This window comes from Cebus imitator, unplaced genomic scaffold (assembly GCF_001604975.1).
Source record: "Cebus imitator isolate Cc_AM_T3 unplaced genomic scaffold, Cebus_imitator-1.0 Scaffold9, whole genome shotgun sequence".
Taxonomy (NCBI): Eukaryota; Metazoa; Chordata; class Mammalia; order Primates; family Cebidae; genus Cebus; species Cebus imitator.
In genome coordinates this window covers 193,373-208,126 of record NW_016107324.1, presented here as the reverse complement: position 1 = coordinate 208,126, position 14,754 = coordinate 193,373, and the positions used below count along the sequence as shown (strand labels likewise).

Below are 14,754 nucleotides of genomic sequence, written 5' to 3'. Positions count from 1 at the left end.
ATCTGCACCAAGAGGAAGAAAGTGGAGCTGAAGCGGTAACCTCACTGCCATGAGGAAAGCAGCTGCCAAGAAGGTCTGAACCCCTACCCCACTTTGGGCATAATAAAACCTATAAAGAAAAAAAAAATGAAAGTGAAATAAAAACTTGTTTGGCAAACAGAAGCTGAGAGAACGCACTGCCTACATATCTGCTAAAATAAGTAATATTAAAGGAAGACCTTCAAGCAATGGAGGGGTATGATACCAGAAAGAAATTTGAATCTACACAAATAAATGAAGAATATTGAGAATAATAAAAATGAGAGTAAATATAAAAGATATTTCCCCGATTTTAATCATTTAAAATGACAACTGACTATATAAAGCAAAATTAGTAACAACGAATTGTAGGGTTTAAAAAATATAGAAAAGTAAAATGTATAACCACAACAGGAAGTCAGAGAAACTTAGAGAAATAACATATGTGACCGCAATAGACGTCAGAGAAAAAAGAGTGAACAGAGTAAGTGACAAAAAAAAAAAAATTATTAATGATGAGCCTCAATAACTTCAGTAAGTGCAAATTGTCTAATCACCCTAACTAAAGGGCAAAGTTCGTCAAATTAAATTTTTAAGAGGAAGACCCAATTATATGCTTTCCAAAAGAAACCAATTTAAAGATAGGCTAAAAGTAAAACACAGGGAAAAAAAAAAACATTCCATGCAAACACCAGTCAAAATAAAACTGGAGTAGCTGTATTAATATCAAACAAAGCAGATTTCAGAACAAGGAATGAAGAGAAATATGCAATAATAAGGTGGTCAAGTCATCAAAAAGACACACCACCACTAACTGAATATGTATATAACAACAAAGCTTCAAAATGCATAAAACAAAAACTAATAAAACTGAAAGAAGTAGACAAATCCAAATTTATAGTTGGAGACTTTAACACTTGACTTTAACACTTGGGCTATGCCCAAGTAGACAGAAAATCGTAACAGATATAGAGCCTGAAAGAAGAAATCAAGAGGGAAATTAGAACATATTTTAAATTGAATGAAAGTAAAAATCCATATAGTGTGTATCCCAGATGTAAAAAAAAAAAAGAGAAGAAAAACTCAACTTGTCAAAATTTGTAGAACAGAGCTAAATCAGTGCTTAAAGAAAAATTCGCAGCATTAAATGCTTATATTAGAAAAAAGAAAGCTCTCGGATGTATAGCCTAAGCTTCAAAATTACAAAAGAACAAAATTTAAAATCAAAAACAAGTGAAAGATAAAATGGATAAAAGAGCAGAAACCAAAAAAACTGAAAATAGAGAAAAATCAACACAACCAAAACCTAATTGTTTGAAAAGACTTAAAATTCTATAAACCCCATGGCCAAATTGAACAGAAGAAAGAGAAAGGAAATAGATGATCAATATCAGAAATGAAAGTGAGTATCATTACAGATTCTGCCACTATTAGAAGAGTAAGGGAATGTTATTTACAGATTCTGCCACCATTAAAAGAAAAAGGGAATGTTAGAAACAATTTTATACTAGTAAATTCGGCAACTTGGATAAACCAATTCTTTTAAAGACTCAAACTACCAAAGTTCATTCAAGCAGAAGCAGGTAACCTAAGTAATCCTATTTATTTTTAAAGTCTAAGTTTGTAGTTAAAAAACTCTTTCCAAAGAGAAAATTCTAAGCCCAAAAGCCTTCACTGGTAACTTCTACCAAGTAATTAAGAAATATTGACCAGGTCTGGTAGCTCACGCCTGTAATCCCAGCACCTTGGGAGACCAAGGCAGGCGGATCATTTGAGGTCAGGAGAGCAAGACCAGCCTGGCTAATATGATGAAACTCTATCTTTACTTAAAAATACAAAAAATCAGCCAGGCATGGTGGTGCACACCTGTAATCCCAGCTACTTGGGAGGCTGAAGTGGGAGAATCGCTTGAACCCAAGAGGCAGAGGTTGCAATGAGCTGAGATCACGCCATTGCACTCCAGCCTGGGTGACAGAGTTACACTCTTTCTCAAAAGAAAACAAACAAAAAAATTCTGTTTTGCTGGTTTTAAAAACTGCTTTTGCCACACTCATCAAAAGTCTTCTTAGTGATAAATCAATATATTCAGTCCTTCTCTTATTTGATCTCTCTGCAGCATCTAACTACCTCCTAGTACTTAGTCATTCTCTATTCCTGTTTTGCAGGTAGTCTTTCCTCCTCTTTTTTCCTATACCTTTCATGCATCTTATCTGCTACTCAAATCTTACCTGTTACATTTCTAAAATATCTCCAGAGTCTTTCCCTTCCTCCTCTCTACCTTTACTGTCACAGTTCAGACCCTCAATATCTGTTACCTAAACAACTCCGCTTGCCTCCGGACTGGCCTTCCTGACTTTGGTTTTGCTTTGCTCAAATCCATGCTCCGCAGTACTTAACAGAATTATCTTTTGAAGAATACAAATCAGATCAATTCACATTCATGCTCAAATCTTAAATGAGTGTTTCTTCAAACTTTCTACTTTGCATAGTAAGCGTGACCTCAGCTTTTCCTGACTTTCCAGGTTCATCATCATGCTCTCTAGGTTCTGGGATACTATAGTTTTGTTATATGGTTAAAATTCCACACTCCCTCCTGCACTTAAAGATCAGCTCCTTGAGTGCAGAGACCAAGTTTCAGTTATCTTATTATCTTCAGTCATTTTAAGTGTATGGCATTTAGCGAGTGTGATGATTAATTTTCTATGTCAACTTGTCTGGGTCACAGTGCCCAGATATTTGGTCAAACATTATTCTGGGAGTTTCCGCAAGAGTGTTTTGGGGTGAGATTTACAGTTAAAGTGGTGAACTCTGAGTAAAGCAGATCACCCTCCACAAGGTGGGTAGTCCTCATCTAATCAGCAGAAGGCCTGAACAGAACAAAATGCCGATCTCCCTGAGCAAGTGGGAATTCTCCAGTAGACTGTTTTTTGGAATGAAACACCCAACTTTTTCCTGAGTCTCTATTCTGTCAGCTTCCCTTATCAGATTTTACACTAGCCAAGCCACCACAATCACATGGGCCAATTCCTTAATATATATTCACAGACACATAGATAAATACACATACACATACATACACATACACACGCAAACACACACACGTGGATGGTTCTGTTTTGGAGAACTCCTACTTATACATTGGGTATGCAAAAAATGTTTTTCAAATTAATGAAATTAACTAATGCTGGTTTTTTGTTCTGTTTGCTTTCACTTAATTTACAAATAAAAATGTCTGTGAGGAGATTTATTTTGACATGTTTTTATAGATCACTCACCAGTTTTAAGTCAATATAAATGTGTTAAGTTAAAACAACATATATACAATATAAAAGACTACAGAAACTGGAACGCATGTTAGGTTTCATGTTACAAATACTTTTAAAAGAAGAAAAAGTGTTGACTAGCCAGGTTACAAAAACAGAACCACACAGACAAAGGTCTTTAAAAATCATTCAAAAGAATTGCCTACAAAACAAAAAAGTACATCTAAGTGTTTTTACATAGATAATTTTGTTTCTAACTCTAAACTTCTAAAATGTGTTCCGGTAGAAACTAAAAATATCTCTGAAACAGAATTCTTACATGAGAAAATGGCCTGGTCTAAAGCATATTACTTTTGATAAAAGTAATTAGTAAGCTTGTTTTGTGAATGTTCACATAAATAAAGTGTTTGATAGAAATAATGTCTACACATCCACAAATAACGAAATAATACTTAATATAAAATGAAAATAAGACAGTTTCTACGAAGTTATCTGCCAAGTTCTGAATTCAGGGTTCCCTTGCAACAGATGTAGGTGTTAATGATGTCATTAACTGCTGCAGAAAAAATAGGGGACCATGAACACAGGTCTTGGCAAAAAATAAACACCCCATGAGTTCACCTTTAAATTTAAAGTAAATAGAAAAATTAGTTTATAGAGTGTCTGTCCAATATAGTTCCTGCCCTAAAGGGATGTCAAAATTTTTATTTCCAGTGTTTTCAGCTGTATTCCCCCCAAAAAGGCTAACAACCTGTGTTCAACCTGTGTTCTTAAAAGGCACAAATTAAGACTGTGTCTATACGGCAAAAACAACAAGTCAACAAATTAAAAATGTTAAACTGGTATTATATAAAATATGCACAGCCATAAAACAAACTTTCTGTATTTTCTAATCATAAGATTATAATTACTCATTAATATCTCATCTTACTTTGTAAATAGATGTTACTTTGTGCTTGGATCATCTATCTCTTATTGCCTTAGAAAAGTTAAAACTGATATCTACTTTAATACCAATTAAGATCAAAATTCATTAATCACTTTGATATTATGACAGATAGAATACATACATGTAAACTTAACTCTTACCTTGTCAAGTTGATCCTGAAGATTAGTGGATGCTTTATAGCCAAGTTGTAATAGCATTGCTTCTGCAGCATTTTTTTTGGCTATCTTTTTATTAGGTCCTGTTCCTGTAGCAACTTCATTGCCTACCTTCACCTGACAAGATTAAAGAAATAAATTAATGGTAATTGTTTTGGTATACAGGAACTCCTTACATCATAAAGCAATTCTACTCACCAGCATTTGAAAATATAAAGCTCAGTCTAAAAAACAGCAACTAAGATAACATTTATATAATGTTATATATGTACATAGAGAAAAATATGAAAAAATTGTCCTTAAAATATCAATGGAGGATTTATCTCAGGATGGTAGAATTTTATAGAATTTTTATTTCCATTTACATTTATGTTATTTGATTTTTTAAACACTGAATTTATATTCATATAAGCAGAAAAATAAAATTTACATTTTAACAAGAGTTCATGTTGATTATGACTCCATTTTAGCATTCTTACATTTCAATTAATAAACTGAAAGGCTGAAATTCATATTGGTGCTATTTAAAATACTGTTCACATGGAAACATTATGTAAACATTCACGTTTACAAAGGTTTATATTAAATAGTTCCTGAAGAGAATCAATAGACAAGTGCTGCTATAACAACAAAAAGAAAAAGATTCATGACAAAGTTTACTGCAGGAATGCAGGTTTGGCTTAATATTTGAAATTCATAATGAAAACTATTTGCAAATTAGGAAAAGAAGAAAACTTTCTTAATATGATAAAAGGCATTTTACAAAAAACCTACAGCAAACCTCAGGAAACATTATACTTAATGTTGAATGAAACTGAAATTAGAAATAAGACAAGGATGTTCCTTATTATTACTACTGTTTAACAGTTTACAAAAATCCTAGACAGAGAAATAAGGCAAGAAAAAGTTAAAAAAGAATCAGAAGGGAAAACAACTTATTATTTATAGATATGATTTCATATATAAGGAATCTAAGAAACTCCACAGATGAATTATAAGGATTAGATTGTAACAAGCTCTCTCAGTATGAAAAAGAGAACTGCATTTCTACATTCTATCAACATTCAAGTAGAAGATGAAAAATATTAAATCATTTACCTTAAATGAAAATCAAATACCTAGGATGTGCAAATCTTCTACGAGAACCTTTAAGAAAAACCTTATAAATTGAGCAGTATGCCATGTTCACGGATTGAAGACAATGCTAATGTAATGATATCAGTTTTCTTCAAATTGACCTAAACTCAATTAATTAAACTCAATGAAAACTCAATCAAAATTCTATACATCTTTTCACAAGACCTGAACAAGATGATTCCAAAATTTACATTGAAATGTGAAGTGCTAAGAATAGCCAAGATCCTTTTGAGGAAGAACAAGGTCGGGGGCACTTATTTGTCTCATATCTATACTTATTATAAATTTAATATAAAGAAACATTTATATTTGACTGCATTAAAAATTACTCTTGTTCTTCTAAAAGTACTATTTAAAAAGGAAAGTCACAACACAGGGGAAGGTATTTAAAATGCCATATAACAGCAAAGGACTTGCATCCAGAATATATTGGAGGTTCCCATATTATCAGTTTTTTAAAAAGCGACCAGAAAAATGAGCAAGAAAAGTGAATAGGCAATCCATATCTGAAAAGTTGAATTGTTTTACCAGATGTCATTTTGTTTAAAAAAAATTAGAAAGTTTCAATAATAGCTTCATGCCACTTTACCAAACTTCACAATGACAACAAAATTCAGATTTCAGCTATACAGAGTGATACACCTAGCCATACTTTTCTGTCTCTTGTGTAAAATCCTAACATTGGCTGTTTCATCTGTCCCAGAACACACAGATTCTCATTTGGTATCCACACTTGGGTACGGTTTATCATTTATTCTTACATCCTTATTTAGAGTTTTGTTTGTGTTATTATTTCCATTACTACTTTTAAGCTTCACTGAAACACCCAATTTTAAGGAACTGATAGAATATACAACAAAATGGTAACAAAACACAAACTGAAACATAAACAATGTGCAAATGATATGAAAAAGGAACTGCACTCTCTTTTAACAGTTTCAGTAAAGACAAACTAAATGACAGTTCATATAGCACATGAAACACTGAAAATTTAGTCATTACAGAGCTTCTGCAACAGCTATCACAAGTTGTATAGTTCAAACCTGTGAAATATTTTTGAAATATTTCATTGCCTTTTCTTCTAAAACTGGAAATTACCACCTTGTGACAAATCAGAATTAGTCTTTGAACCTCACTTTGAGAAGGACAAATCTAGTACAGTCAGGCAAGGTCCTTAGAGCTAGATGAATACACACCACCTGCCATATCAGTGTCTGCCTCAACATGGAAGGCCCTATGGATAATCTACTCAAATCCCTGACTAGAGCTACCTCTGCTACCTGTTATTTTTTCCAATGCTTGGCTCGTTTCCCCAGCTTCATCAGTCTCTATGTTGTTGCTGGAATCCTTGTTAGTGAAAAGATTAGGTCAGTTATGTCAGAAGCTTCCTCTACTGCTCTGAGGGTCAAAATTTTGGCATGCCAAAGTAAACAGAAGCCAAAGATCTCTGAGCAGTAAATAACTGTAAAACCATTTTAAATCTGTTTTTACATGCTTTCATATTTTACTCACTCTCAATTTTTCTGCTACTTCATCCCTAAATCTTACTTATCTAGCAAGGCCTGATGCCCTCTGGCTCCAGGCTCCTGCTCTTGGACTTATCAGCTGTAATGCTGTTCCCATCCCTGTAATCACCTTGTCTCTCTGTCTGCTAGATTTCCATCTGGCTTATTCTGATACCTTCAAGACTTACTTTTTTTCTAAAACAAGTGTTTTCCAGATTCATTTTCCTATTTACCCAGCTCTTGCCTCATGCAAATTTTAATAATCACGTGGTTCAGTAGTTTGTAGGCAGTTATCCCAGAGTAATTTGTTAATATAAAAAGACCACATTGCCAAAGGACTTTCATTCCCTGCTAATAAACACAATGGTCACTCAAAACGTCACTTTATTATAAAAGTTAAGTAAGTATATAAATTTCATAAGTCATCTTCCTTATTTACAATAACTATTATAAATAAGGTCTCTACATTTAAATGCTAATTTTTATCTATAAAGAAGCTCAATTATTTTAGTATGTGGTAAATTTAAGACTGCCAAATGTTTAACTTTAAACAGCTCATTTACATGAATCAAATCCTCAAAAACCTAAGACATTGAAAAGTTCTGAAATAGGATTTACCGAAAATTTAATTTTTATTTATATCTTAACAACCTTGAGATCTTAATCACAGGCTGAAAAGTATCATATAACACAGTGTGCTGATATGCAATTTGGTTTAGTTATCATTATTTTCTGCTTGAAAGATTAAAAATACTCCTCACCAAAAAAATGAAAATATTTAACAAATCTGCTTTGGAATAAAATACCCAAATAATGTATGAAAGATTTTATTTTGTTTATCTAGCAATTAACACAAGTAACTGCATCCATTTTATAATATACAGACTTTTTCTTTGGTAACAGATAAAAATGAACATCTCATCTCTAGATATTTTGCTTCCACATTGAATTATAACAAATGATAACATTGCCTAAGTAGTTTACACAAAAGCCTTTACTTTGATAAAATTGCTGCAATGCTGTAATGTACCCACTGGGGCTTCCAGAAGGGGAAAAAACAATATGAATTCAGTGCGAAAACATTTAAAAGCACAGCCAAATGTCCCCATTTGACTAGAATGTTTATGAATACCCATAAAATGGAAGCTGGCCTAAGATACGCTACATTCCTCTTTCAAAAGGGGTACTCAATATACTCTGTAGAAAAGGATTTGTTTAATAAAGCCAAAGCCAGTTTATATTCCCAATATATGTCTAAACTTTAGGTGATTTTTTTCTTCAAGCTTTGGCATTCAAAGTATATGTTCCAGAATTCTTCAAAGCTAAGAATGTTAAGGAGGAAAACAGTGAACTTATTTTACCAACAAAAATAATAAAACAATCATGTGCTGGATCCTAATAACATCTTGACAATAATGTGTTTACTAACCAGAAAATTCCCCTCATTTTGGGTATCTGGGTTCCCAGGAGTGGCTTATCTATGACTACATTATAAGTTTAAATCTTCAAAAAAGCCATACAGACAGGAAGGCAGGCAGAAAATATCTATCAAATGTTTATTAAGGTCCTACTATTTACAAACTACTGTTTGTAAATATTTGTTGATGTTATCTAAATTACATAAAATGTGAGATCCTTGGATTTGATTAACAAGTTTCTTTGACTAACCAATTATTTAAAAACAGTCTGAGACTACGTATGGTGGCTCACACTGGTAATCCTAACACTTTGAGAGGCTGAAGCAGGATGATCACTTGAAGCTAGGAGTTCAAGACTAGCCTGGGTTACATAGTAAGACCCTGTCTCTATAAACAGCAATAAAACAAAATTTAATTAGCTGGTCATGCTGGTTTATGCCTTGTAGTCCTAAGCTATTCAGGACGCTAAAAAGGGAGGATTTCTTGAGCCCAGGAAATCAAGGTTGCAGTGAGCCATGATCATGCCACTATACTCCAGCCTGGCTGAAAAGTCCCTGTTGCCCCACCAAAAAATAAAATTAAAAAAAAAATTAAAAAACAGTTTGGGGAAAATAATAATTTAAATATAGACTGGGTATTAGATGATTCTAATGAATCAAGTCTAATGTAAGAAAATCTTTCATATTTCTTAGAAATATATACTGAATATGTAAGGCTGAAATGGCAAGTGGTTAGAAATTATCTTAGAAATACTTCAGGAAAAGAAGAAAGAAAGGAAGAAAGAGAGGGAGGAGAGAAAAATTAATAGCTGAATCAAGTTTGGCAAAAATCTTAATAAGTGTTGGTTTGGGTGATAGGCATATTAATGGTCCATTACTATTCTCTCTCCGCCTATGGATATGTTTGAAATTATAATCAAAAAGTAAAAGAAAAATTTCTTAAGACTAGGGTTTGAGATGGCAAGTGAAGATGAATAGGTAGGAGTTGAAAAGGAGAGCATTTTAGGCATTCTACCTCATTCCCAGCCCATCTGTCAATATACTAGCAACCGTTCCTCAATTTTCTTGGCCACACAATGTAGCAGCCAGATCTCAGCAACTCTGAATGCGTCAGCCCCCACTATGGTTAGCTAGCCAGGTTGCTCTCTTTCTCTAACTTTCCTGATGGCCCACAAGCTCAGGCTTTTGGCCCTGTTCCATCTACTACATCCATCCTCCTAAATTTGTTTCTAATTCTATGTGTCTCCAATTCCCAGTAGTTAATAGACTCCGGCTACAAAATGTAACACAAAAAGTTAAGAGATAGGCATTATACTATAAACTCCATGATAAATAACCTGTGTGAACTCATCGGCCCTTGGAAAACTCACCTTATCTATTTATTGTAACATGCCCTTGGCACTTGAATGTTTCCACCAAGTCAGTAGGTGAGCCTGGACGGAATGAATGCTTTAACTGGAAACACAGTTTTACTTTCTGCTATTAAGTCCTAGTTTGCCCATATGTCATTTCCATCCTGGGGATTTCTAAATCTTTTCAATAGTTTTAAAAGGTTAGAAATACCTGCATCACAAATTCTCGACGTCGAGGCATTCCTCTTTCAGAAAGCAAAACATAATCTGGCTCCTTTTCCTTTTTGGCCTGTTGAATTTGTGCCAGGCGGCTAATAGGGTTCATCCCTTGGCCATATTCTGGTCCAGCCTAAAAATTAATTTAACACAATGTTTTAAAATATGCTTGTGAAACTTGTTACTGAATCCTTAAAGAAACGGTGCTCCTCCCCTCCACCACCATACCCAAAACTGTGACTAGAAAAGATAAATGAGTCATTTATGAATATTTATAAAGGCAAAATCATAAAATAGACCTGTAACCAAGACTTCTATGGGATTTGGGGTTCAGAGGTATTAACGGCAAGCTGGGTCAACTATGCTTTTAAAATTGGTCAAACGCTTCAGTATACCAGAGGTGCTTCACAATTTCTGTTCATCAAGAAACATCAAAAAGAACTAAGGGGCCGGGCGTGGTGGCTCCCCCCTGTAATCCCAGCACTTGGGGAGGCCAAGGAGGGCGGATCACGAGGTCAGGAGATCAAGACCATCCTGGTCAACAGGGTGAAATCTCATCTCTACTAAAATATAAGTTAGCTGGGTGTGGTGGCGCACGCCTGTAGTCTCAGTTACTCGGGAGGCTGAGGCAGAGGAATCGCTTGAACCGGGGAGGTGGAGGTTGCAGAGATTGTGCCACTGCACTCCAGTCTGGTGACAGAGAAAGACTCCGTTCCCTGCCCCGCCCCCGCCCCCCAAAAAAACCAACCATAAACTGGGAGGAGATATTGGCAACACTTCATTTTTATTTTATCATCTTATTTGAGACAGAGTTTCACCATTTTATTTATTTTTATTATTATTATTTTTTGAGACTGAGTTTTGCTCTGTCACCCAGGCTGGAGTGCAGCGGCACAATTTCAGCTCACCACAACCTCCACTTCCCAAGTTCAAGCAGTTCTCGAGCCTCAGCCTCCCAAGCAGAGGGGAATACAGGTGCGCACCACTATGCCTGGCTAATTTTTATATTTTTAGTGGAGATGAGGTTTCATCATGTTACCCGGCTGGTCTCGAATTCCTGATCTCACGTGATCCACCTGCCTTGGCCTCCCAAAGTGCTGGGATTACAGGCACAAGCCACAGCACCCACTGAAACACATATAATTTAAAAAAGATATATCCAGTATCCAAAATACTTTTTTAAAAACTCCTAAAAAGCATTAAGAAAAACGGAATATAAAAGGGAAATGGCAAAAGAGATAAACATATGCTTCACATAAGGAAAAATCAGCATATGAAATAATTAACCTCTACAACACAGAAAATACATATTAAAAACCTTAGTAAGTTACTGTTTTACATCCAACAATTTAGCAAAATTTAAGAAGTCTAACAGCCCCAACTGGGAGTTACAGAAACTTTTATAGAATACTGGGAGTACTATAAATGGGAAAACAAGCTGGCAACATCCAGTAAAGCCTGAGGTGGTACATCCTACCCCCAGTAGCCTATTCCTAGGCACATATATTCCTTAGAAAACTGTAACTCATGTGCACAAGCTCATATGTATAGGAATATCCACAGATGCATTATTTGAAATAGAAAAAAGACCTAGAATATTCATCAATAAAAGAACAGATAAATTACAGCATGTTCATACAATGGAATTGTATACAGCAGTGAAAATGAATTAATTATTGCTACATGCATCAAGATGAACTTCAGAAAGATAATGGTAAGTAAAACAGGCAAGCACACAATAATATATATAGTATGATACATTTTACATAAAGCCTGCTAAAACTACAAAATACTGCTGAAATTAAGATCTAAACAGTCAATACATCATGTTCATGGATCACAAGACTTAACCATAAGATGTCAATTGTCCTCAAAATCCCAGTAGGCTTTTTCTTTTTTCTGTTCTGAGACAGAGTCTCACTGTATTGCCCAGGCTAGAGTACAGTGGCATGATCTCAGTCACAGCAACCTCCACCTCCCAGGTTCAAGCAATTCTACTGCTTCAGCCCCCCAAGTAGCTGAGACTAAAGGCACACACCACCATGCTTGGTTAATCTTTGTATTTTTAGTAGAGAGAGGGTTTTACCATGTTGGCCAGGCTGGTCTCAAACTCATGACCTCAAGTGATCCTCCCACCTCGACCTCCCAAAGTGCTCAGATTACAGGCATGAGCCACCATGCCTGGCCCAGTAGGCTTTTTAAAATTTAATGTATAAGCTGATACTAAAATTTCATATGAAAATGTGAAGGACAAAGAACCAGAACTTTGGAGAGAAAAAAAAAGACTCAAACTACCTAATTTCAAGATTACAAAACTATGGCATTCAAGACAGTATGTGTAGTATTGGTATAAAGATAGACAAAGGGACCAATGAAACAGAATAGTGAGTGCCCAGGTACAGACAGACAGACACACAAAGTCACATGATTTTCAACAAAGGTACAAAAGGAATTCAGTGGGGTAGTCTTTTCAGCCAATAATGTTAGGACAATTGGCTATTCAATTAGCTAAAAAGAAAAAGGAAAAAAAATATCTTCAAGCCAAATCTCGTATCATTTATAAAAATAATTAACTCAAAATGTCTCATAGACATAAATGTAATGTCTAAAACCATAAGACCTCCAGAAGAAACATTTTCGTCACTTGGTTAGGTAACAATTTCTTAGATACAACACCAACATCACTTTCCATGTAAAAAACTAATAATAAAACAAAACAATAATACAAATAATAAAAAATAAATAAATCTTCAAAATTTTAAAGATTTATTTAATTTATTTTTTCTGTTCTTTGAAAAAGACAAGACACAGGATTGAAGAAAATTCTGTTCTTTGAAAAAGACAAGACACAGGATTGAAGAAAATATTTGCAAACTACATGTGATAAAGCACCCGTATCTAGAATGTACAAGGACCTCTAAAAATTCAATAAATTTATCATTATTTGAAAAAAGCAATTAATATTTTTTAAGCTGGCAAAAGATTTAAATAAACACTTCATGGCCAGGTGCAGTGGCTCACACCTGTAATCCCAGCACTTTGGGAGGCCGAGGCAGGCAGATCACGAGGTCAGGAGATAGAGACCATCCTGGCTAACATGGTGAAACCTGATCTCTACTAAAAATACAAAAAAAAGTAGCCAGGCGTGGTGGCGGGCGCCTGTAGTTGCAGCTACTCGGGAGGCTGAGGCAGGGGCATTGATTGGACCCAGGAGGCAGAGGTTGCGGTAAGCCGAGATTGCGCCACTACATTCCAACCTGGGCGACAGAGTGCGACTTGTCTCAAAATAAATAAATAAATAGATCCAAGATGGCCAAATAGGAACAGCTCTGGAGTGCAGTTCCCAGCGAAAACGCAGAGGGTGAGTGATCACTGCATTTCCAAATGAATTTTTACTGCCCACAGACCAGGAGATTCCTGGGCAGAAAAGCAACAGGAGTCTCCAGCCGGGCTGTTTCAGCCGGCAGAGTGGGTCTCCACACAAAAACTCACACAAATGCAGTAGCTGTTTCAACTGACAACTGGAACGCCTGGGAGACAGAGTCGCTCGTTCAACTCAAAAAAATGGGGCTGAAACAGGGAGCCAGGTGATCTGGCTCAGCTGCTCCCACATCCACAAAGACCAGCAATCTGAAACGCTCTGGATTGAGTTTCATAGCAAGCACAGCTGGACCCGGGACATCCAGCTCTGGGGGGGGAAGAGTTTCTGCCATTATCAAGGCAGTCCACCACTACTGAGGCAGTCCACCATTACTGAGGCAGTCCACCATTACTGAGGAAGTCCGCCATCACCGAGGCAATGTACCATTACTGAGGCAGTCCACCATTACAGAGACAGTCCACCATTACTGAGGCAGACTGCCATTACCAAGGCAGTTCTAACTATACTACTATAAACAAAACTGCAAGGAAGTTCACATAGCAGCTGGGCAGAGCCCATGGCAGCTCAGCAACGCCTCTGCTGGCAGACTGTGACTAGACTACCTCCTTGTTGGGCAGGGCATCTCTGAAAAAAGGCAGCAGACAGACAGGAACTTATAAATGAAGCCCCACCTCCTCAGAGCAGATCACCTAGGAAAAAAAGGCGGTTATGAGTTCCGCTGTAGCAGACATAAATGTACCTGCCCAGGAGCTCTGAACAGAACAACAAGAGCTCACAATCAGCACTTGAGCTCCTATAAGGGACAGACTGTCTCCTCAAGCAGCTCCCCAACCTCCACATAACCAAAGAGACACCTCATACAGGAGAGCTCAGGCTCACATCTGGCAGTAGCCTTCTGGGACAAAGATAAGAGAAGAAGAAACTGGCAGCAACCCTTACTGTTCTGCAGCCACTGCAGGTGATCCCCAGGCAAGCAGGATCTGGAGTGGACCTCCAGCAGTCCTACAGCAGTGGTGCCTGTTAGAAGGAAAAACTAAAAAACAGAAAGAAATAACTTCATGAGCAACAAAAAGGACGTCAACTCAAAGACCCTATCTGAAAGCAACCAACCACAAAGACCATGTAGATAAATCCACAAAGATGGGAAGAAACCAGCGTAATAAGGATGAAAATATCCAAAACCAGAACGACTCTCCTCCTCCAGGGATCACAACTCCTCACCAGCAACGGAACAAGGCTGGATGGAGAATGAGTCTGATAAATTAACAGCAACAGGCTTCAGAAGGTGGGTAATAACAAGCTTCTCTGAGCTAAAAGATCATGTTCTAACCCAATGCAAAGAAACTAAGAACAGTGAAAA

General features: G+C 36.2%; 1 protein-coding gene across 2 annotated transcripts in view; it reads right to left on the bottom strand.

Moving 5' to 3' along the window:
• STAU2 (staufen double-stranded RNA binding protein 2) overlaps window positions 1-14,754 on the bottom strand; it is a 342,311-nt gene that overhangs the window by 160,464 nt on the left and 167,093 nt on the right. For both annotated transcript variants that reach the window (XM_017544235.1, XM_017544228.2), the window contains 2 exons: window positions 10,008-10,145; window positions 4,371-4,502 (listed from right to left, as the gene is read on the bottom strand). In XM_017544235.1, coding sequence (XP_017399724.1) covers window positions 4,371-4,502; window positions 10,008-10,145 — 270 coding nt within the window. The remainder of the gene's footprint in view (window positions 1-4,370; window positions 4,503-10,007; window positions 10,146-14,754) is intronic.